This window comes from Gallus gallus, chromosome 5 (assembly GCF_016699485.2).
Source record: "Gallus gallus isolate bGalGal1 chromosome 5, bGalGal1.mat.broiler.GRCg7b, whole genome shotgun sequence".
NCBI lineage: Eukaryota > Metazoa > Chordata > Aves > Galliformes > Phasianidae > Gallus > Gallus gallus.
This window is the reverse complement of record NC_052536.1, coordinates 21,236,167-21,260,202: the sequence shown is the minus strand read 5'-3', so window position 1 is coordinate 21,260,202 and position 24,036 is coordinate 21,236,167. Positions and strand designations below refer to the sequence as shown.

The window sequence follows — 24,036 nt, the reverse complement described above, 5'->3', positions numbered from 1 at the left end:
GACAAAAGGCAGAGTATTTATAAGCACCTCTGAGCAAAGCGCATTGGTCACTGGCCTGTTGCTGGTGTTTTATGTAAGCTGGTAAGAAACCCAGAATTGATTGAAGAATGAGCTCACCTTGCTCCTCCGAGCTTCTCCAACAGGATACGTGTGCTTTTGTACGTATCCTCTTAGGCAATCTTGTGCTTCACGATGTGCTCTGCATTGCTTCAGAAAAATACCCAACCCAAACCTCTCTTAGAGGAGCCTCTCCCACTAAGATGGCTGCGTGTGTAAAAGCAGCTGTGTTTGTTTGCACGCCTGATACTTCAGATGCAAATCTGGCTGGGGTGGGATTCACACAGCTTACTCCATGAAGGAGGGTGATTTTTTTACTAGCTTTCCAATGAAATCTAATCCTGCCAATGGCAGAAAGGTGTGCAATGCAGGAAATTGCCTCCTCCAACTGGAAAATTCTAAACATCCTCCCGGGATAAATGTGCTGGGAAGGGGGACTGAGAGGCTGGAACTGCTCCTGGCAAAGCCCAGAAATCATCCAGCATCCTTTCTGTGCTCAGATGAGTAGAAACAGGAAAACAGCAAAGGCAATTTTATCACTTACTAAAATTACAGTGGACGTGAACAGTGGAGGTTCATACTCACCTTCGTGTGTTACACTCAACTTGATGGCCTTTCGTATTTTAGACGAAATTTTGCTTTATTTATTTATTTATATGAAGCTCTGAGCAGCTGTATCATTTCAGATACTGGTCTGTTTGCCTATTGCTTGCCAAACTGGAAAAAGAAATGCAGGGGGCACTCACACCTTATTCATTTCTCTATGTATTTATTTATTTACTTCTGCCACGCAGAAAACAGACGAAAAACCTGCTAGTGGTGCTAAGGAGCAATAGTGTGCACAGCACACATCTGGCAGGGAGGCAGCAGAGGGAAGGAAATAGTGAACAATGAGTTCTTGCACAGAGCAGCCCTGCTGCAGCTCCCTGGAGCAGCAGCCATCCTGGCAGAGCGCTCAGGTGCCAACAGCAGCCAGCCATTGGAATGACTGAAACCTATTCCAATAGTAGGCTCCTAACGCCACATTTCTCTACCCTTATTTCCAGTTATATTCTGAATTTCCATTATCAAGCTAACTTTGCCCAGTGGGGTGTTCTTCAGGGAGTTAAAGATGAAAAAACATGAAAAACAGTCCAGGTAACAAAATATTCATCTCCCCTGTTAACATTAGTTGCCATAAGCTCAGATGGAAGTGACTTTGCACCACAGTACGGTAGCTGTGAGAATCTTGAAAATGTATTGCAGCCTCTGTACTGCAGAGAGGTGTGTTTTACTAGTCTCTTCCACATGGATGGTACAAAAAATCCACTTTCTGAACAGTAAGCCTCTATCTCTAACTGAACACTGGATAGCAATTACTCCAACCACTGGGATGAGCAGAAAGTCTAATGACAAGAAAGGTGGGGGTAATCAATAGTTTGAATTTGTCCTAAGAGTCCTCTAAAATGCAGGTTCAGCAAATGGCTGTACAGCCCTTGCTTTGTCATTTCAAAGAGCTTTCTCCCTACATTTCTGTTGCTCAGATACTCCATGGGACAAATAAGGGGCAAGTCAGTAAGTCCATTTGTATTTTGGCTGCACGTTTCACCTCCCACTCGTGTAAGGAAAGCTGCCATGTGCTATATCTTCCTCTGTGGACAGTCAAGTGCAAATGCAAAATAAAGGATAATAACCTCAGAGCGTGCTTAGAACAATCTTACACGGTAATGTAACAAGTACTAAGCAAATATGATGCTTCCATCCATCCTATACCCTTGCCTCCCCTCACACTTGTCCAAGATGGAGCAGACCCTCTACCCACAGCACTGCCTGCTCCTCAGCCTGCCTCTCACTTTCCCCGAAGTTCTCCATAGATACATCACCAAAGTGCAGCTGGAGCACTTATCTGCTACCTGTGCTGCAGTAATTCAAATTATGATACAGACACATGCTTTTGTCACTCATTACGTTCCTTTCTGCCCAAATCTACAATGCCCAAGAACAAACTGAACAGAACCACAGAATAGTTGATCACTGACACCTTAACTCACAAAATAATTGTAAAAAGAAAGCTCTTTTACTTGAAGACTGGACCAAAGAACAACCTGAATTATTTTTAGTCTGAATTTGATCTTTCACCTCTTTAACTCATTATATTCAGACTCCATAACGTTACCAAGATATAATTTGGTACTGCCAAATCACAGGAGGACAGCGGTGCACTTCCATTCACCTTTCATGGACCATTTCCTTTAACTCTAGATTAATAAGTATGCAAGAAAACCAGTTTAACTTCCTTTAAGATAGCAATAAACGTAACATTCAAGAAACTAAACAGTTCTGCATTCGAGAAAGAAGCTTTCCAACAAAAGTACTTTGTCACCATCATACAGTGTCTTTCAAAATGGAAAAGGGAGGAAGGACAGGAGACCAGAAGTACAATTTAGACAAGAAACCTACTTTGCCAATTGACAGACTTAGTAGTCCAGCTAACAGTGGAAGGTGCCACCTTGAAAGCCTGTGGGCATAAAGTAGGTACATCTAGCATGGTGGTACAAGGAACATTCTCAGTAGGGTCCTGTGAATAATTTCAGAATCACCAGAAGGGATGGACCTCACAAGTAGGGAGGCTGCAGGGAGAATATTGCCTTTCCATCACCTCTCCACTCTTAGTTCTTTTGTGGACATAGTGGGCTAAGAAGCCAGTGGGTAATTTTTATTTATACAAAGAGAAGGACAAAAACAAAAACAGGCATTTTACCAGCCAAGGGGATCAGATACTGTCTGATCCGAGAATAGAATGGAAACCAACTCAAAATGAAAACGCTTTACAGAACTCAAACTAAATGATCATGTTCTAAGAGCCTCATCCATGGAGACAGCCACGTACACAAACTTATTTACCCATAGCTGAGGCTACCTTAGAACTGACACTTTATCTCCCCAAAACATCTCTTTGTGAAAGCAATCATATTCTGGCACTGAAATAATTACTTCCGAGTATCAGTAATGAAAAGGGAAACCTTACACATTTTAACAATCTCAAACCTCCACCTTCCCAGAAAGAGTGAAATGAGAAGTATTAAAAAAAAAAAAAAAAAAGACACCACAACACCACAGGACTTTCAGAGAGAGTTAAGAGCATATTCATTAGAAATGAAATACAAAATACAATGATGCAGCAGGATGAGGGGCAGCAGGTGAACAAAAGCCCCACCGTTCCCTACCCTCACCCCACTCCGAGGAAATCACCTATATAATACAAATCAGAGACATCAAGTGGGGTAGAGGAGGAGTTTTACAAAGTGATTTTCTTGCTATACAGAAAATATATTTTTTGCTGGAAGTCAATGCTGAGCTGCTAGGGGCCCAGTGCCATTCGCTTAGTGCTCGCGAACAAGCCTAGAAGTACACCGGCCTCTACTGTTTCCCCACGAGTTTGCTGAACACACTGTAGATCTCTGGCTTTTTCTATGCGAGCTGTTCTGCTGTATTTTTCTGTAGCCAATCAGATGAACGCATCTGCTGCTGCAGGAGGCCAATGAGGTCACTGAGATTGGAACTACCAGCACAGGAAGATTCCTGGTGGTGAGATACGATAATGACTTCATCTGTGCTATCTGCTTTGCCGTCCTGATCTGACTGACAAGGCTGCTCCTTTTCCTCAGACAATATCTCCTGCTCTCGTTCTTCCAAAACCTTGCGGATCCGCTGCATACCTGCAGTGGTAAAAGGAAGGGAAACATCAGTGGGTGAGTCTAAGAAAGATACAAGGGTCTCCAAATCCATATCAGATCCAGAAAAATGTGGAGAATTGAAGGGAGAAAAAATGGAAAGACAAGAGGATAATGATTATAGGGTAGTTTAGGACTAAGGAGAGGAGGAAATGGTGCTGCAGATTCTCTAGTGGAAGGAAAAACAGAAGAAAGCATCACTCACCCAGCTGTAGTCGGTGGGTCTTGTCAGCAAAGATGATGCGGAACCATCCAGGTTCACTGCACTCAAAGGCTTTGCCACACGACAGGAGGACCTTGTTATCAAGAAAGCGCCTCCAGAGAAGCATCTCCTCCTCAAATGTTCCTGTCCTAAGGTACTGGGAGAGTCACCAGAAGGGCCAGAGGTTAGTCACATATAGGTAACTCACAGAGACCCTCATGAATTTGTGATTCCCATGAGGTCTGCAAAGGCCAGGGGAGACACCTTTTACCTCTGAAATACAGCAGTTGTGATATAAAGGAAGAAATGGGAAGGAAAGTGGCTTGAGAGCAGTAAGATTCCTGCAAGGAGGGAAATGCACAGGCAGAAGAAAGGAAAAGCATGCACAGAAATATCAGGCCACCCATCCCTCTGCTCATCACACAACAGGTGGGGCTTTAACAAAAAGCTTATCGCAATATCGAACTTTCCCCTGGACACAGCTGCACCAGGTGGCTGCCCTCAACTCAGGAGAAGCCTCCTTTCCTAACACTACCAACCTTCCGGAAATCAATCCAGACAAAGAAGCCTGCGTTGCGGTTGAGAAAAGGAACCCCAAGTGTCTTCAGCTCATCTGTCACATACGTATGGGCAGCTTTCAGGCGGGCATGGTTGGCCCTCAGGTACACCTGGTTGATCCACTCTAGCCAGAAGATTAAAAAAAAATAATAATCACAAAGTGACTAAGAATAAAAATCACGAATTGACTGAGGTTTCTAAAACAGTCACAATGCCTTTTTACATTTCACTCTTCTACAGCTCCTTTTTTGCTTCCCCAAAAAGCAGAAATGGGGACAAGAATTATGTAGCAGTTTCATGCATGTACATATCTTCTTTGCCACCCTGCTGTGCACATGGCTCTTACAGCTGCAGTGCTAGCACCCCACAACCAGGACAAAGCTAGAAGTCCCCTTCCATTTCCCTCTTTGTACAAGGTTGTGTTCCCTGCTCTATACAGCATTTGCTGCTTTTACACATACAGCTATCACACTTCTTCAGAGCTGCTCCTCCATGTCTGCTGATGAAGAACTCTGTGGAGAGTTCCTCTGTTGTTGTAAGCTACAGCTTACAGAGGCAGCTTCAGGATAATGGACAGCTGCTGACCACACGAATAAGAGACCGCTGGGGAAAGTAAAGGGACAGAATCCCCTGGAGTACCGAGATAACAGGGCGGCATGAGGACCCTGCATTAGCTACCAACTCACCTCTGTCCCTAAGTAGCTGTGCAACTTTGTGCTGGACTGGTCCACAAACCCCGTGGAAATAACACAAAGAAGCCACCGCATTAGCAACATCTTGGTTCTCTGTATACAAAGTACCAAAACGAATCCCAGAGACAGCAAAATCCTGCAGAAGACACAGAGAGACTACTGCATTGAGCAGGAACGATGGGTTCCTACTAACACTGCTTTGTTCTTCCTAACGCAAGGAGCCTGAGGACAGCAGTAAGGAAGCCACAGCACAGCAGCGACTGGCACTCACCTTGCTTATTCCCCACATCACATGAGTCCTCTGCGGATCAGGCAATCTGTATGTAGAAGGATGCAGACGGGCAATTAGTGTCATAGGTGCTGAAGTTTTGGATCACCAGTGCAGCATTGCAAAAATAGAGAGGCAGCATTACACAGCGGCAGTGCGGCACGGATCATCAGTCAAGCAGGGAAAATCCAAATCTGACCTGCCTTTAGAAGCAAGGAACTCCCAGCAACTAATTTTAGACACCTTTTCAAAGTATTTCAGATGTAAGTTTTTCAGATACTCACACTAAGTGCTGTATTTTACGTGCAGATTTCCTGCACATACAAAGTTTGCAAATGTAATACTAAAAATTGATACATTTTCTAAGAATTTAAAGTAATTTAATTTCTCTCTTTCAAACCATAACACTTTGCGGAAGAAGATTCACAGTTACAGAATATCCCGAGTTGGAAGGGACCCATTAGAACCATCATTAATACCTAATAAAACCCATTCTCAAACCTCTAACAACACTGTGATCAGTCACTACTGTCCAAAAAAGAGAATATAAACAGCAACAGAAGGTCTTCACAGTCATCGACAGAAATAGGAGAAAGAGGTAACAATGCTGAGGTAGGAAAGAAAAAGCCTCACGTTCAAGGAATGAAACATTCATTTCCAATTGTTTTGGGACTGTCACAAGCAAATAGGAAAGCACATACTAAAAAAAACAACCAAAAAGTACCACAACAGAAAATTAACTCACATTTTTCTTGCTAGAATTTTCCCTGCACTTGAAAGAAATGCATTTGCCATTCAGAAATGATGAAAATAAAGAAAATAAAAAGAAAAAGCCCATGATATAAGGCAGATTCAGAATTTGCTAGCTCATGACTTAACTTCCAGTCACAAGTTCTCAGCAAGGCATCATGTTGAATTGTCACTGGAAGATGGCCAGGGAAGTAGGAGCTGATTTTACCTGTCCATGCCTAGGACACTGTGAAACGTGGCTGATTCATCAAAAACTGACAGCATGTAGATCTCATCTACTATCACATGCAATTCGTGTCTGCAAAAGGGCAAAATGGAAATTAGAAAAGTATGCTGCTTCTGCTTGAGAAGCAAAGAGAAATTCAGAACCCTGCAAAGGCTGCCTTTATACATCAAGTTCTGCAGCACAGAGTACTTCTTCACACCTCAGAAGGTCTATTATATTGAACTATGTACATTAAACTGATGGGAGATACATCCAGATAATTGTCATCCGCTGCAACTGTATAATGAGATAAGATTTCAATCACTTCCGATGTACTTGTGAAAATTAACTCCTATATGTACTACCCCTCTCAACTACATTGTGTCATTGTCCATTTGAAATGGGCCAAATTCCAGAGAGCATCCAGTGGTGAAGTGGGCAGCCATATTCAAATATTTAGAATCATACTCTCTGCATATACAGAGAAACTGTGAGGAAAGGAAGTCAGATTCTTACCAAATAGACAGCACCACAGTGTTTGCTAGGACTGTCAGTAAAACTGCTAATATTCCTTGATGCAAGCTGCCTTGTCCCTCCAGCCAACTGAATGGTCCACACTCCCTTCTCCCCACCAGCCCACTCTTCTCTCTACTCCACCTCTATGTGAGAAGAACAGGTTTTTTTTGTTTGTTTGTTTGTTTTGCCAGGTTGAGAAGATATTCACAGATAAATTAAGGCACGGCAAATAGATCACCAGGCTCTGAAAGCCATATCTGCCTCTGGATATCTCAGCTTTCCAAGCTGGCATACCTTTTAGCAAATTCCAGGTAGTCCCGTAGCTCTGACAAGGAGTAGATGTCCCCAAGGGGATTCTGGGGATTCAGAAGAATTAAGGCCCTTACAGTTACACCCTGTAGAACACAAACGACATGACAGTAAGAGAGCATTCACCGTGGGACAAACTTTGAGTCTCTCCGAAAAGCAGTGAGCATGATGCAAGACTCCCCTTCAGCCTCTACTATGACATTTCACCTCAGAAGTTAGATTTGTATGAGAAAACTTTTAGCCACAGATGACATTTTTATAATGATGGCACTTGCAAAGTGAACTGAGGAAAATATTATAGGACGAATCTATGAGTTTGAAAAGGGTGAGTCTGCAATGATTGCTGCTCATTTATATGAAAGATGCCTTCACACAATCTCAGCATAAAAGAGAACTCTCTCTGATCTGTATCAGCATTGTTAAGTAACAGATTGCTGAAGACTGTCCACTAATAAGGCAAGAAAAATAGCAATTCGAGGTACATGGATGTGAATTGCTCATATTTAGAGCACAAGTGGTTGGAGATGTCAGAGCTGCTAACGATCTAAAGATGAAGCTAAACATACACTGGGTTTAGGATGATTTCAAAACTTACAGACTAAATATTCAGACAGGTAGTACACATCTGTATTTACCTTCTAGATTTGCCCCTCACTCCCTCCTGCAATTCACGCTGTTCTCAGCGGATGCCTCTGCACTACTGAGTAGAGCAGTCCATTTTGACTCACCCGGCTGGCACTCCTGAAGGAATAACCCTGCGAAGACCCATTTTAGTGCATGCCCAGGTTTGCAAGATACAGTGGGATTCCTCCTGGAAGTGCCGCTGAATATTCTATCACAAAAGCACGCAGGATTTGCAAGCAGCCTGACCTAAGGCTGTCTATGAGGACCCTGAGAAAGCCAGGTGCTAGGTTTTGAAAATGTTTTACTCTTCAGGTCACATCTGGGACCAGCCATCTCAAACATACTGTAGCCTTGACTAGTAGTGTGAAGCTCATCTATACTCACCTCTGCCAGGGCATCCTGCAAGGCCTTTTCCAGTTTTTCCACAGTAAGCTGGAAAGGCCGAGTGCTTGTTCCAGTAATCTGAAACACACCACAAAGATAAAATTAAAAAGGCCAAATTATTTCAACAATCTGCCTCGAGCCATACCCCACGAAACAAAATAAAAACCCAACAATAATGACTAGCATCCATCCTCTTATCCTTTTATACTGCAGAGAGAATAAATACATAAAATCAAAGAAATTTTCACCATAGACTGGCCACATGCAGAGAATTCTCTGGTTATCCTTAATGATATCCTTAATAAAGCAACGTCAGATAGCTATGCATTCTTACATCCCTGGGACAGACATCTCCAATAGGACAATACATATGCATGACTCCAAAATGGCCATTTTTCCCCACCAGGTGCCATTATTACATATTTATAGGGAGCAAGACACAAGAAAAGGACAAGACTGGAAACTAGATGTATAGTCTTGAACAAGTTTCTTGACAACGATGTGTCCAATTCCCCAACCATAAATGAAACCACAGGCTGCTGCCTAGCCTTGTTCTGGGTCCCCAAAGCTTGGCACTTTCCTGTGTCAATTGCTTTTTAACTGTGGAGGTTGGTATTCCCTTTCCTCACCTCTTACCTTGCTGTCTAAATAGGCGTACACCAGCTTGACGTTGCCATACAGGAAGACGCTCTGGGTGATACCACCATAAAAGGGAGTAGCAATCAGAACAGCCTCTGGAACCGAGACAACAAAACCTGTTAGCAACAGACTGCTGTCCTTCCTTCTCCTCTAACGGACTTCAGTTGAGCATAAAAGCTTTTTTACAGTTATGCACTTTGGAAATATTTTAATGTTACTACTCTTTTCTCCACTTTCTCTCTATATCAATTCTACAATCTTCTGCAATAACTGGGACACTGTACACCCATCCTCAGGTAGGCATAAGCATAGACTGCCTTGCAGTAGACCAGTGCTAATTCCCCACTGTTTCACCTCCACAAAACAGTATTTAAACTAAGTAACACATTATTTCCAAACAACAATAACAAAAAAAAACCCACTAAAGATATTTTCCAGCAATCCACTTACCCCCTGGATCACAAAGGACTGTAGCTAATGCAGAAAACAAAGAGCCACAACCGTTCAGAACAATCACCTAGAGAAGAAAGAGAGAGGCTAGTGATGAATACGTCCATAGAAACACCACCACCGAATTTCTGACAAAACCAACAAAATATATTTTCCCCCTAATCCTCTAGCATGGATGTTCCCAGAATTTTCCTGCAGACATCTCACTTCCGCTGGAAACAACATTAATCCTGGACTCTGTTTCACAATACTTTGTCCAGTTGCCTTTTTATCATGTGTTATCTTCTCTTTGTGATAACAGCAGCTCCTACCTCCTGCCAAATTTGTGCAATAGCATAAACAGAAGCATAGAGAAGCAAGTTCGTCTCCTGTTTCTAGAAGACTGACGCACAGAGGCCCCGGGAGTTTCAATCCAAGCATCAGGTAGAATCTGCTGCCTTGGAGAGGCAATGATCAGCAAAATGATCAGTGACGACTTCAGATTATGTGAAGCAGCGGTTTCTGCTGAGTTACTGCAGCCAGAAGAGCAGCAATAGTACTGGCTCCTGCTGCCTCCACCACCCAGCAAAAGCAGGACTCATGCATGCACCGAGCCCAGCCTGCACCCTTCCCAAATTGGAAAGTCCTGCAAAGACTCAGGTGTTGATACCTTCCTTGTAACACCATCACAGGTCTGAAAATATCTGTTTTTGCCAGGTAAAACTACCATTGGCTCAATGACACATTTTGTCCTGAGGTGCAACAGCAGAATAGTATGAAATTAAACCCATCAGAAACAATAGGCACTCCTTGTCAAGGCTGAGGGACACGAGCCCAGTAGGTCCCAGAGCTGAACAAGGAGATAAAAACACAAAGCCTCACTGGGAGCAATGGAATGAGAAGCTGGCACATAGAAGTTAAGAATAAGGCAAATTCGCAGTAGAACTGAAATGTTTTGGCTGACGTGTGCATCAAAAGCAACTAAAATGGCTATGATCCAATCTCATTTACATGATAAAAGGCTGTCATACTACAAAATCATTTGTTTAAAAAAATAAGATGGACTTGTTTGATAGCAAATGGCAATACATTAGAATAGACACCAATGGAAAGTGGGTTACCCACATTTTCTGCCTTAAGAGGTGCAGGGGCCTTGCAGTAATAGGTCAAAAATCGAGCCACTTCCTCCCGTAAACTGAGAAAGACACAAAAGCAAATATTGATTCAGCTTATTCTCCAAGAGGCTGGGCTTCCCCACGTCCACATCTCAGGAAAATAAAGCCAGGGCACAGTAAAATTTGATGCAGACAGCCCATGCCACAGATGTGACTGCTACACATGGCAAAGGCGTCACGGACAACGGCTACGGCTGCACAGACCGTTCTGAAGAGCATTACAGAGAACTGAAGGATTAAAGTCCTCGATGTTAACAGGACTTCAAGGAACTTTCTGGAGTTAGCTCACCTGTTAACGTATAGAAAATTAGCATCTTCTCTTACATAAAATGATTTTAAACTGGATTTTCAAAGGACTTTTAAATTGGATGGCCAATTACTGTTTTGAAAATAAAAGTATGATTCTTTGACCTAGAAGAAGTTTAAGTTACTGTGTAAGAGAGGCGGTTCATACTTATCCATTCTGCTTTTAGACAGGTACTCAAACAGAGACACATTACAGAAATGAGAAGACTTACAACATGTGGCCCTTCCAGTCGGGGTACTGAAGCAGCAGTGGCTCCATGAGGTTCATATCTGTCTGTGTCAGCTGTGAGCAACAGGAAGACACATTAAAAGCACAGTCACCGGTTTCAGAAACAGAGAGAGACAGAACCCGTGGGCAGGCACACTTCTGCATAGACATGCACACACAACACTTCAACGGCCTTAAAACTGGACTGAGAAAGCCACTGACCATCAGAATTAAGGCAGCTCGGAGGGGCAATGAACAGCAAGCTGATCAGTGATAACTTCAGCTTATAGGAAGTGGGGGCTTCTGCCAAATTATGGCAGCCAAAGCTTCACTGCACAGAGATATATAGTTTATATATAGTTTATACTGTTTTTAGAGTCAGAATCACCTGAACTGTGCAAAAGCTTCACAGCCCCTTTTTATGTTTAAAGTATGCACGTTGCTTTTATCTAAGCATTTTCAGGATTGTACTTCTGAGGGTTTCACATAATCCAGTTCTATGAAGTTGCAAGGGAAAGCGCAGGCACGACCAGCGAATTGAGAAGAGGACATTTTACGTGAAGGAAAAGGGAACAAACAAATGTTATGTACAATGTACCTTGCAAATATTTGATAACAACCAAGTCTAGGAGTTGAGTTAATACTAAAAGGACACGACAAGTAAGTGACGGTGCAAAGGGGGAGGGATATTTAACATGCAGTGCAAAAGTCTACCATGTAACAACAAATCCACAGCATTCCATATCGGTGCTTAATAACTTGTGCCAAGCTCTACAGTTCAAGGACACTGTCCTCATCCCATGCCATGCAGAACTGCAACCTGACATATGAGATTAAAGTTCCTTTATTCATCTGCAGATGTTCTTGATGCCTGCGTACCACCAAACTACGTCTCCTTAGATCCCTCTCCTTAACCTATCTAGATAACACAACACAAAACCTGTCAGCGCTTGACCAAAAATGGCTGTGCAGTAATGAAGAGGAGAAACCTTAAGGATAATTGTCTAAGGGCAAAGAAACCAGATGGGACAAGCAAAATGAAGACTATCTGAGATCTCATACCACAGAATGTTAGCCAATTTACGGGCCAAAAGTTGAAGGCAGAAATCCAATACATTGCTTTACTCAGTGGAAACTGAGTGCTTACTGTCCCAAGCAGCAACAAATTCTTTTTTCCTACAACCCCAGCTGGTGCTGCACCCAGTGAACCCTTTCTGTAACTCTGGGCTGTGATGAAGAAGCTGGAAGCAGTAACTTCTTGCCACGTGCATGACAGCTCATCACACTACAGCTCATTTCCACAACAAGGCCAGTGAAGACGTGACCTGCTGCTGTCTCCCTCTGCACTACTTGCTGCAGACACTGTGTTAGTTTGGGGAAAGGATGGTGAAGGAAGGAAGGCACAACCTACACAGCCCACAGGGCACCTTCTGAGCGCACAGCCAGCGGGCAGCAGCTCTGCCTTACCTGTTCCTTTAGCTGGAAGGCCGAGCGGTGGGGTAGCATCCCCGAGTCAGTGGTGTGGGGGGAAGGAATAAAAGGAACATTTTGAGGGTGGGAATTGGTAGAATGGGAGTAACGGTGAGTTTCAAACTGCAGAGACCGACTGTCAGACGCTCAGCTACCTTCCCCTCCCCAGGCAGCTGCAGCTAGGAAAAGGGCAGCCTTCCCACCCAGGGGGCTGAATCTGAGCAATAATTTTAATGAAAAAACAAGAAACACCCCCCTAAGGCACGGCTCTGTTGTTCCCTTTTGCCTTTTTTTTTGTTTGTTTTTAATGAGTTATGGCATTTGTTTCATGGAACTGAACAAAGTGTCCAACTAGCAGCTGTCCCACTACCATTTCAAGAGATTTCACAAGGTGTCACATTCGCTGCTGCCATCCTCTCAAACTTTAGGTAAGTTCAGAACTGGGTGCTTGAACTGTGTAGCATCACAATGGACAGAGTCAACTTCCTCTGTCCCGACCTGTGAAGACTCTTGAAATTAAGAAGAGTGTGAAGTAGTTCTGAAACCTCCGTATTAAATAAAATACGGTCAGTAGGAGAAAATGAAATGCATCTTATCTTCATTTAAGGACCGAGTCTTAAATATCTCAGTGAGCCAAGTACACCCCTCCAGGGGAACACAATGAAAGGGAACAGAAAACTCCCTGCTCCTGTCCTCCTGGGAGAATAACACCAGTAAGTGTACTAATAGCTGGATTCAGAAGTGGCTTTTGACAGTAAGATAAATTCATGAGGAAAAACTTTACCAGAGAAAACCCAACAGTAACAGTAACCCTCAGAAAGACACTGAGGGGGAACCACGTAATATATTTGGTATTCCTATTAGGAACAGGACTTACCCGTTTGGACATCAGGTCAAAGCAGAGCTTATTCTCACTGGTCCCAAAATTAATTATACCCTAGAAAAAGAAATAGCGTATCATTTATGGACACACACACACAAAAATCAACACGTACGTACATCACCTTAGCTACCATTCCACTGAATTGCCCCCAAAAAGCTTACCAAGGAAAAGCCACAGCACAGTTCACGCAGTAATATGTAACTAGAGAGGTATATATGCAGTTGTGTGCTCACAGACACATCTCAGGCACTCAGGCTCTTAGGCAATAAGCTTTCTGCAAATGGCCAAGTGCTAACAGTTACAGTTTATTCTCCTTTACGAACGTTTAAGTTATTCTTTCACTCATCAGTGTGCATCTAACTGCAAATACACATGAAACAGTCCCGAGAAAACTGAGGTTTATGCTTCTGCAGCAGTGTAAAGAAATGGTTTTGAACCACTTCTTCATCTAAATTCAGTTGTTTATCAGTCCTTCTGTTCCACTCCGCTCACTCCTACAAATGCCACATAGCAAACAGCCATGAAGGGTGGTTAAAACATTAAGTTGGACGTGGATGGTGCTACTAAAGGTCAAGTTCAAATGTAGGTATTTATCTACTTTTCACATCATTAGTATTATTTAGTAGAAGAGCTAGCAGTTTGTGCCTCTCTTATCAAAACAAATTATAGTGCATCTCTTATCAAATAATTACTGTGCTTTTGGATCTCCATCTAGTTTGCACCCCCCTACACCACGACTGCAGTTAGGGGTCAGAACAAAACATTTTGACATTTTCAAGTTGCTCAGGATCGGAACGCTGGTTCTATTTAAAAGTAACCCCCACATAAACCATTATTTCCATTCACTGCATTTGTTACTCATTCGGTAGTAAATTAACACTCAGCCTCTGTGCCGCCAGGGGGTGTGTGAGGAGCTGCGTGCCGAGCGGCGGAGCTGTACCAGGCAGAAAAAGTCCCGAGCGTTAGTTAAGGGACTCACTCACGTTGGGGTTCGTGTCTTCGTCGTACTTGTCAGCGTGGTACGCTTTGTACCCCTCCTCGTCGGAGCCCCGGAAGATGTTGGCGACGTTACCGCGAGCGGAGAGGTAGGGGCTGCGCCGGAACCCCTCCGGGGGGCAGAAACCACACATGTCACCCCGGCTCCTGGCCAGCCCTCGGGCCCTCGGCCCCCGCTGGTCGCCTCCTCCCTCCCGGCCCATCAGTTCCCACAGCGTTTGGCTGAAGTCCAGGCCTCGAGGCATGGCCAGGGAAGGGGATGCGCCGCCGCCGTGGCTCTGCTTCAGGATGCTGAGCATCTGGGCGAAAACGTTGAACATGCGGAACTCGTGCTCCCTCTCCAGCTCGAAGCGCCGCTGCTCCAGCTGCATCCGCCGCTCCTCCACGTCCAGGTCCCGCTGGAACCGCCGCTCCTCCATCTGCAAGAAACGCTCCTCCATGGCCCGCTGTGACGTCAGGGTCTTCAGCAGGAGGTCGTCGAGAGGGTCCTTCGCCCGCTGGCCTTTCCGCTTCTTCCGCAGGCGGTGCAAAGCGGAGAAGCCGTGCCGAGGAACCGCGTTCTGCATCCGGGATGAGTTGGCCATGCTGGGCTCGCTGAAACCTGCGGTTGTGCGAAAGCAGGGAAAAATGAAACACCAGGCAAGTTACATGGTGTGGATGTGCTTTGCTGCTTCCCACTACCTGACCTAGAATACACTACAGCAGGGCTTTTAGGGAAAACAAAGCAAAATCAGTCAAGTACATCTTGGAGTTTGCAGCTCTGTTTGCAGTCTTTCACTTCACACGCTGGACACACCACTGTGCTGCAAGCCACTGATCTGGCTCTCACTTGCTTTCTGAATTAACCCCAGTGATCACTGTTGGGGTCCATTCAAGGATCCTGCCCTTGGCTACCCACGCACTCACCATGGTGAGGACAGCTCAGCATGACTTGGGTTGGAAGGGACCTTAAACGTAATTTGGTTAAGATCACCACAGCCGTTCTTCCTGATCTCAGAAATGAACCTCACGCTGACTATCACCTCTCTTCTTCCCAAGAAGGCTGTGCTTTTCCACCAGCCCATCCTAGACTGGTTGGAAATCTCCATGATCTCTGGAGTCTTTCTGTGCACCCAAGCAATGGCCAATTGCACTCCCAGCACAGAGCTCTCATCTCCTGTAAACAGATCAGCTGTTTCTACCAGTGACTTCCAAAAATGTCTTCTTTCCAAGCTCTAGTTAGCAGATCAGTAAGCCAGGCAATGATTATCCCCAAGAATTCTCCGTTGTTGAGCATCCTAAAAGATGAGATGAGGAAAACATTCAAATAGAACACAAGGGAAGTTTCACCTGCAGGTTTACAGGTTGCAATGGAAGAAGAGGGTCTCCTGATACAATTCAGCATGAGGACTGCAGACAGCCCTGGTCACATTCAGTCAACACCAAAAAGCACGCAATTTTTCTCTTTTTTTCTTTTGGAATAACACATGTACTGTTTGCATTACACACAGAAATCTAGCACAAATGCCTACCCCAGCTTAGAGTGGATGCTCCAGTCCTTCGGAGTTCATATGCAGTATTTAGCCTAGAGCAGTAATTTTAGATTTTATTTACCTGAGCCAAGACACGTGTCAGGAACTGTCAGAAGACAATTAATGCCGTTACCAGCCTTCTACTTTAAAGCTTCTGGGGGCATGAAAAACAAGGATCCAAACATTGGTGCAAAAACCAAAACCAGGTGTCTATTTGTGCACCAGAACAAAACCCTCTCTTTCTGGGAAACGAGGCAGCAACCCTACGCTGGAATGCAGAAGACTATCCCTACCTGAAGGTGAAACACTGCTTTCAATGGGAATTTCCACTCTGGAGATGGGAGAGTCATTCTGGGCCCTCTCAAGGAAGGCTCTCTCCATCTCGTGCTCTTCAGGGCAGCCCTGCTGGTACGACACGGCTGCCGAGGGCTCTGGGGTCAGGCAGTCCTCGTCAGAGTTCACCTCCTCACATTTGATCTCCATCAGTTCGGGGTGCTGGGAGTGCCCGAAGGGCAGGGCAGGGGCGGCAAACTGGTGGTGGTAGCCGTCCACCAGACCGCCCGGCAGCACCTGGGTGGCCATCACACCGCCACCCATGGGCCCGTAGGCCAGCGCGGGCCGGCTGTTGAGCACTCGGTCCATCACGTCGTAGAACTTCCAGGTGCGGCCGCCCCGCGGGGCCTTGCTGTTGTCCTTGATGCGCCGGTACTCCAGCTTCATCTTCTTGATCTTCTCGCGGCACTGGTCGCCGGTGCGGTGGATGCCCTTCTCGCGGAGCACCTCGGCGATACGGTTGAAGACGTGCTGGTTGCGCAGGCAGCTCTCCAGCTCCAGCTGCACCGATTCGTCCGCCCACAGCTGGAGCAGCTCCACCACCTCGGGGTCCGACCAGTTGCTGCCGCGCTCGTACTTCTTCCCCCGAAAATCCATCCCTCCCGGGACTGCGGGCTCGCCCCTCCTCCCGGCTCCCGGCGCCCCGGGCCGAGCGGAGCCGTGCCGGGCTGTGCCGTGCCGGGCCGTGCCGGGGGTTGCTGCCCGACCCCTCGGGGCCGCCCCCCGGCCGGAGGAGCCTCTCGCACCTCGCCCCTCACGGCCCCTGCCCGTCCCGGCCCCTCCGTGGCTACGTACGGCCGCCGCCGCGCTTGGCACGGCTTGGCACGGCTCGGCTCGGCACGGCTCGGCTCGGCCCACCCGCTACAGCCGGGCGGAGCGAGCTAGTGGGGAGCCGGGCCGGCATGTTCACATCCGGGGTGACAGCACATGCGTGCAGCCTTATTCCGGGATAACTTTAGTCCGTGCCAGGCTCTCGTCGCGTTCCCGAGCCGGGCCGGGCTGAACGCAGCGGCACGGAGCCTGTCCCCGACCCCCCGACCGCCGTCCTCCTCCCTCAGCCCGGCCCGGCCAGGCCCGGCCCTACGCGGCCGGTAGGGGCCGTGCGAGGTCAGGCCGTGCCGAGCCGTGCCGTACCAAAGCCGCCCCGCCTCGGGGAGGTGCCCGCTCCCCCAGACCCGCCCGCCGCTCCGCCCCCGTGGCCCCGCCCGGCCGTGCCAGGCACGGCTGGGCTCGGCATGTGTAGGTTTGCACGGGGCGGTCCGTTTTGCTTCAAAAAGAAACCCGACGGACATCGCCGGGAGCAGCGGAGCGCTCTCAGAAGGAGCCGTGCCTGTGCCCTGGCTCCGGAACGAGCCGGGCTGTCCGCGTTGGGGCACCACAGAGCACGGAGCACAGAACGGCGCAGAGAACCCGCACGGCGCCTGGCAGTGCCCCGGGGGCACGGGGTGCAGCGGTCGCGCCCCGCAGGGCCCTGCAGGGGGTGCTGCAGCCCCGCAGCGCGAAGCTCCACCCGGCCCGGCGGGTGCCCGTGGCCGCCGTCAGTGCGGGGCTGTGCGGGGCTCCGCGCACTGCCCGCTGCCGCTGTGTTGGTGGGCAGAGTGCTGCTGACCGAAACCCTGAAAATCACGGAGAATCCCTGAAATAAAGCACGTCGACCGAAATGAGTGCTGGACCTGCGCCCCCCAAGGCAACCCTTCCTATTTTTTCACTAATTCTTCCACCTCTGCCGTGCGAACCTTTACAGCTGCCTTCTCCTGATTGCGTCGGCAGCCAAAGCAGGGGTACCGTTAGCCTGGCGCTACCGGGTGCCTATTTTAATAAGGAGCCTCAGCACCCGGCCGTGGGAGAAGCCAAGGTTTGGGAGGACCTCTGCTCCCGACGTACGCCTCGAGGCTGCCCGCAGAGGGCAGTAGGAGAGCCTCCAGAAACCTTCGTAAAGCAGAGCTGGGCGAGGAGGGGAAGGGAAAGAGAATCGTGGTTATAAAGCACCTTAATATCCCGAGACTGGCTTTGGGGGGCCGGGGAGGAGTTAATTCTGTAACCAATTAAACAGCACGCTGGGTTAAGTTCTGGGCAGGAGCATGGGATGTGCCCAAGTGCTCGGTGTTTCCCAACCTCACGCTCAGTCCCCTGTCCTCACAAAGAAGAGGGGAGCAGTGTTTTTCCCACTTTCTGTGGGAATGGCTGCAGTAAGAGGCAGGCCTGCACACTCACACAATCCCATTAGTGCATCCCACTAGTGGGATTCCCTGGAGCAGGAAGCAGAGATGCTGTGGGGGCCTGTGTCAAAGGCCCTATCGGGGTCCAGATAAGTGACATCAGTGGCTCCTCCCTTTTTCAAAGACATCCAGGTATCTCCCTCAAAGGTACCTGGATTCCTGTAGGTCCAGCTGTCATAGCAATATTTCTGTAGGTAGTGGCTGACTACGGGGGAAAGCCGTGATGAAGAGAGAGGAAATAAAGCAAAGATAATGGCTCTTCCTGGAACATGAGCACTCTAAGCTACTTCCCTCTTGACATGCTGTTTATATTAGCCCATCGTGCATTTTTATTTGTTTGGTTTCTTGGCTTTTTGGCCGTTGCTTCTCCTCAGGCTGGATGTGGTCAGTACTGCGAATTCCTTGTGAGGAGACATGCAAATGTTTTCTCCCTGTCCACTGCCAGAGAATGATGCGGCCAGGCCAGGGCCCACAGACACGGCCAGGAGGCCCTCAGCTGCGTGCAGGCCTCAAAGCCCACAGCTGCGGATCTCAGAAATCCCAGCTTGATACAACAAGTTGACTGCTCTTATCACAGAAAGTTGTGTTTTCTGACATGGTTAGCCTTTATTCATGAAGAGATACTAACACACTAGCAAATCTCTTTGGGAACACGGCGACAGCCTGCAGGGATGTATGTGTTTCACGTGCTCACACTACAACTGCACCACTGAGGTAAACCCAAGTGATAAAATTCCATAGGCAACCATGCAACAAACCCAGGTCTCAGCCTTTCTCCCTCTCTTTGGCTGCTGCACTGTCACTCCACTTGCTGCAAGATTTTGCCCCTCCAATCTGTAAGTAATGCATATTAAGGATCTGTCACCGTTTGCCTTAAAAGAGAAAAACCAAAAGTGAGGAAAGGAGCCAACTAACTGGCCCTTATCTAGTGCTAAATATAGACACGGTAATCTTCCTCTTTGGTCTGGTAGAGAAAGCAGTTAGATATAACCACGGGTGAGAATCCTTCTGTATTTTCTTTTATAATAACGAGCAGTTTACATAGCTCATGTAGTTATTTCAGGCAGAAGCTGAAACTGGGATTGTGTTTCCTGTAGCACGACCTGAGCAGGACCTGTTCATCCACAGGGCCTTTCCTAGCCGGGGTCAGAAGTGCCAGCAAGATGTTTGCAATTGCAGGGGAAATTAAGTATTTATGTACGGTGGGAAACCAAGTTCATAACAAAGTCTTTCCCACACAGCTGTAGTGCTGCCACGGGTGTCCTTGCTTTGCATATGGCTCACTGCAGCTCAGCCCCATTCTGCTGCAGCCTCGCTGCACTGATGGTGGACCATTGTCCTCATCCTGACCTTCTTTTCTGCTCTACCAGGCCTGAGAAGAACACGCTGCTCATATTTATGGGTAGCTTTGTGTCAGAGGCTGAGGCCACAAAATTCATATCACTGCTCACTGAACAGAGAGCTCTGGGCCTAGCATGCATGTACCCATGTACTCAGCTGCACTCGGTTTCTTCTTGATCCAGGTACAGTTCTCAAAAGGGAATATTCCCCTCATGTGTTGTCAGTTCTGGCTACCTTTCTTTCTTTTTCCTTTTTGCTTTTAAGCTTTTCTTTTTGGCCAGACAGTGAGAGCTGCAGACCTTTCTGTTCTCCCTCCCTCATTCTCCACATCTTGTGCAACAGCTTCAGTGATGTTGCCCTTAAGAACTCTGCAATTGCTCTTTGGATCCTAGGAGCATGATCTGTCCTGCTGTAACTATCAGGGCACTCAGGAAGCAGCCTGAGTTACAGTGAGACAACATGGTCCTGCTGACCTCCATTACACCAGCTGTACAACGTGTTGGTGCCTCATCCAACTAAGTAATGTTTTTCCAAATTTGGTGTGGAAATTCCGATCTTTATAAGGCAAATTTTTCAAGGAGGTTTGGAGAAATCACTGCTGAGTGGCTGTGCAAAGGTCTGAGTGACAGGAAGGCTTCTGAGCTGCCTGAAGTCAATTTCTAAGTAAGCATAAAGTTTTTTTGCCAGCTTATCATTTCAATTCAAATAACCACACTGAATTGATTGCTTTCTGGAAAGTAGACATGACCAGAAGTTAGAATAGCATCAGTATCTGCTACCCTTAAGTAGAAATTTGTCAGTGCTGCTAGAAGTCTATATTCCCTTCAGAGTGGTGTGTGAACAAAAAAAACTGGTTGTGAAAAAAAACACAGAACTGGACTGGATGGAAGTTCTCTCAAGACTGCAAATCCTCCCACTTTTCCATGTGGACACAAAACCTGAACCTGAAATCCTTCTAAAGACAGCGGCTCCCAGGCACTTAAACTGCAGCAGATGAGAGGATCCTCTTGTCCTGACAGGCGTGCAACCTGTCATTACTATTTGGAAAGTAAAATAAGGCTGAAGTCATCAATAAATGCATGCAGGTACCTCTGCTATCTTTGTTTCCAAAAGAGCTGCAAAGCCTCTTCTCTCATCATAAAGCATCATCTCCTGCCTCTGCTCTTTGGCTGGCATGGACCTGCAGTGGTGCAGCCCAGACCACTGCAAAGCCAGATTATCAGCAGCTTGAGACTGGAACAGGAACCTTTTGGCCCAAAGGACTGTCTGGTTTTTGCAGCTGTGCTGTCTGCATTCTCTGATGTGCTCTCTTCTTATTTACTTCCCTACCTATAGCAGCATTACTGTGACACAGTTCCTGGAAGACACAAGCCTTTTGTATCTCCAGTTAAAAACTCCCCAGTGTCCCTAAGCAGCCTGCTCAGTATACTCACTATGAGAAAGGTTTTCTATTGTCCGACCTGTATGTCCTCTGCCACAGCACAAGGTGTAAGGGAGATTTCTTGTCCTACCCACCACCAACCGACAAAAGTGTCTCCATTCTTTTGCAGCCAGTGAAGAGGTTAGCATGCAGTTTTCTCAGCACACCCAGAAAAATGCAGAGATAATCCTCTCTAGACTTCTGATTATTTTTGTTTTTCTTCTTTAAGCTCTCTTATAAACCAGTCTACAGCTCCGGGGAAATGTGGCTGCCACAGTCAGACATAATACTACTGACAGGGCTACATCAGTACTAAGCAGAGAGAAGAGGCTTTTTCAGAGACTGCACTCATGGCCACCCGTTCGAGGATAACACTGACCTCTCAACAGAGAAGAATATTCATACTGTGACCTGTTAAGACCACTAAAACCTAAAACCTTCCTACCTGCTCTCCTGCAAGCTGTTCTCTAACTTGTATTTCTTCAGTGGATTATCTATTTCTGTGCCGTGCCTGTCCATATCAATTCCTTTTCTGTTTGGTCCCCCAGCTTCTGAAGAGCACTTTGACTTCTGATCCTGTTCCCCATGTGTCTGCATGCCTCCTGGCATGACACTGTCATCGGGCTTGATGAGCATCATCTCTGTTGCACCTACAAAGCCATTAACAACAAGACTGACCGCCCTGGGAGGCTCCCCTCATCTCTCCCCTCTCATCTGATGCAAAACCTTAAGGACTTTCCTGCAAATATGCTTTTCTTTGGGGCCGTGCATTTTCCACCAGTTTCACCCAGAGCGTATACATGTAGCTGGTTTATGAATATCATGCAAATGAGGGTGAATAGCCTTACTGTAGTGGGAATATAGGACATCTCCTTTTTCTTCCCTGGTTGGTTACTCTGTCAGGAGAAAAAAAAAAGAAAAGAAAAGAAAAGAAAAAGGGCAGTCTGCTCTGGTAGGATTTCTTCTTGACAGCCCTGTATGCCTGCAACTTATCACCTTGTTATCTTCAAGACTCTTACGCACAGATCGCTTGTTCTACTTTTTCCAGGAACTGGGATGACTTCTGTTACGTTCCTTTCACCTCTTTCTCTTTTCTTCAAAGACAGTTATGTGCATCCTTTTCCTACATTTTGGAATCTCATTCGTTTCCCATGATATCTCAGCAGTAATTCCTAACACTTATGCTGATGCCTCAGCCGGTAAGTTCCCTGAACATTGGACTTCAAGAGGTTCAGTGAATACGAAGTATCTCAGCAAGCTCCAATCCATCAGAGATTGTTCTCCCCTGTGCTGCTCCTGAGCCAGCCCATTCCTCAAAACAGAACCACCACCATGCAACACCGGGTCTGACCTCCTTACCTTCTCCAGACACCACCACTGTTCCTTCACACTCCCACTGCAGAAGCAGCACACACTGATTGGCAAGCAAAAACACTGCATTACATTGGTGCAGATCCATGCAGGAGGTTCTCACAAAGTTCTGCTGGTCTGGAGCTGGTTTGATCCAACAGACAGTTCCTGAACCCCAATACCCAGTATGTTCTCCCTCACCAGCCAGATTATGGTAAGCTGACTAACAGTCATCCCTCTGCACTGGTACAGTTCCAAAGAGAAGAAAAAAGTGACTCAAAAATCTAGCTGCCGGTCATCCCAGTATTGACTTCTACTTGGAAATGCCTCATGAGTGCTTATGACCATAACCCAACAACACAGTTGTGCAGCTGGTTCCCAATTTACTACTATAAGAAAGAGAGGCATGGAGCAATTCAGTTGCTTTCCAGCAGTCAAAAAGGACACGTACAAAGAAATGCTGACAGAAGATGCTGGCTGTTTTGACCAAGTTCTCTGCCCCAACTACACCAGGGCCAGTTATGAAGACCTGGGCTACCCTAGAAATGAGCCAGACCTGTTGTCTAAACCCAACTTTATTAATATTTCTCAACCATTGAAGCCCTAAAGCAAGTCTCCTAGAAAAGGGGAGGTCAGGGTGAATGTTTGTAAACGTTTGCTAGTTGCCTAAAGCAAACCAAAACATTTCCCAAACCTTACAGCTGAAGCAAAACACAGCTGGAGTAACATTTCGCTCTTACCTGTGGACTTAGCCAGCAAAAATAGGCTGTCAGTCAGTCAGTCAATCAGTCAGCTGTTCCCCTAGGATCCGAGGCACAGCTCCTGCTGTATCTCTGGCAAAAAGGCTGAGGAAATGCTCTTTTTCATAGCTGTTTACTTTGTCAGGTGTGCTCATTAGACCTGGATTGCATCAAGGAGCTCCCAGAAAAGCATGTGGGAGAATCACACCCCCCTCGCAGGCTTTTCCCAACCAGAGGGCATGTCCTTGTGCCCTCAGTTAGTCATGTGCCTTGTCCCGTTTAAGAGCAGTATGTGCACTAGTTATCGATCGATGGGCACAGGCTTCCTGGGGTGAAGGGAACGCTCGGAAATGACAGCTATTGCTAGAAATTTCTGAAAATGATTCCTCTCCTGCTGACAGGGGTTTTATTGCGTTAAGTAAGAGGACAGAGTTTGTGTTGCAGCTTTTGGCAAACGTTTCCTTTAAGAACTCTGTTTCAGTTCAAGCTGTACCGTGTTCAGTCATTCTAACTGGATGATGTTTACTGAGCTGTTCGCAAGCAGTGATTCATTCTGAAGAACTTCAGAAAAGTTCTAAAAACATTTAAGAAAACATTTCTAGATTTTCAAGTGAAAGGCAGCTGAAGTTGGTCCAGACATCAACAGCAATCAGACACCAGTGTCCCGAGGAACTCGAGCATACGCTCTGCTTGCCACCCCAACATTCAGATTTGCAGAGATTTGAGGGTTTCTGTAGA

The 24,036-nt window shown here is 46.6% G+C and overlaps 1 protein-coding gene across 3 annotated transcripts; it reads right to left on the bottom strand.

Annotated features, from left to right (window-relative positions):
* Window positions 1-3,159: 3,159 nt before the first annotated feature.
* ACCS (1-aminocyclopropane-1-carboxylate synthase homolog (inactive)) lies at window positions 3,160-17,423 on the bottom strand. Of its 3 annotated transcripts, XM_015287196.4 has the most exons (16): window positions 16,189-17,423; window positions 14,372-14,985; window positions 13,383-13,442; window positions 12,503-12,514; window positions 11,040-11,110; window positions 10,472-10,541; window positions 9,368-9,434; window positions 8,915-9,012; window positions 8,279-8,356; window positions 7,256-7,356; window positions 6,449-6,538; window positions 5,494-5,539; window positions 5,217-5,358; window positions 4,512-4,654; window positions 3,976-4,129; window positions 3,160-3,755 (listed from the first exon to the last, which is right to left on the bottom strand). In XM_015287196.4, exons 1-16 carry the CDS (start codon window positions 16,823-16,825, stop codon window positions 3,508-3,510), a joined length of 2,631 nt encoding a protein of 876 aa, XP_015142682.2. In that variant the 5' UTR covers window positions 16,826-17,423; the 3' UTR covers window positions 3,160-3,507. The 3 variants fall into 3 exon arrangements, with proteins under 3 accessions (XP_015142682.2, XP_015142683.2, XP_040557463.1); XM_015287197.4 differs by lacking the exon at window positions 12,503-12,514; XM_040701529.2 differs by lacking the exons at window positions 3,160-3,755; window positions 3,976-4,129 and adding an exon at window positions 4,136-4,313.
* Window positions 17,424-24,036: the final 6,613 nt, after the last annotated feature.

Excerpts from the sequence above, each read along its gene's own strand:
- ACCS (XM_015287196.4), bottom strand. The coding sequence starts at position 16,825 with ATGGATTTTCGGGGGAAGAAGTACGAGCGCGGCAGCAACTGGTCGGAC. Across the intron at positions 10,542-11,039 it reads GACTGGAAGGGCCACATGTT|TTTACGGGAGGAAGTGGCTC; the intron begins GTAAGTCTTCTC and ends TGTCTTTCTCAG. Across the intron at positions 5,540-6,448 it reads AGTGTCCTAGGCATGGACAG|ATTGCCTGATCCGCAGAGGA; the intron begins GTAAAATCAGCT and ends TTCTACATACAG.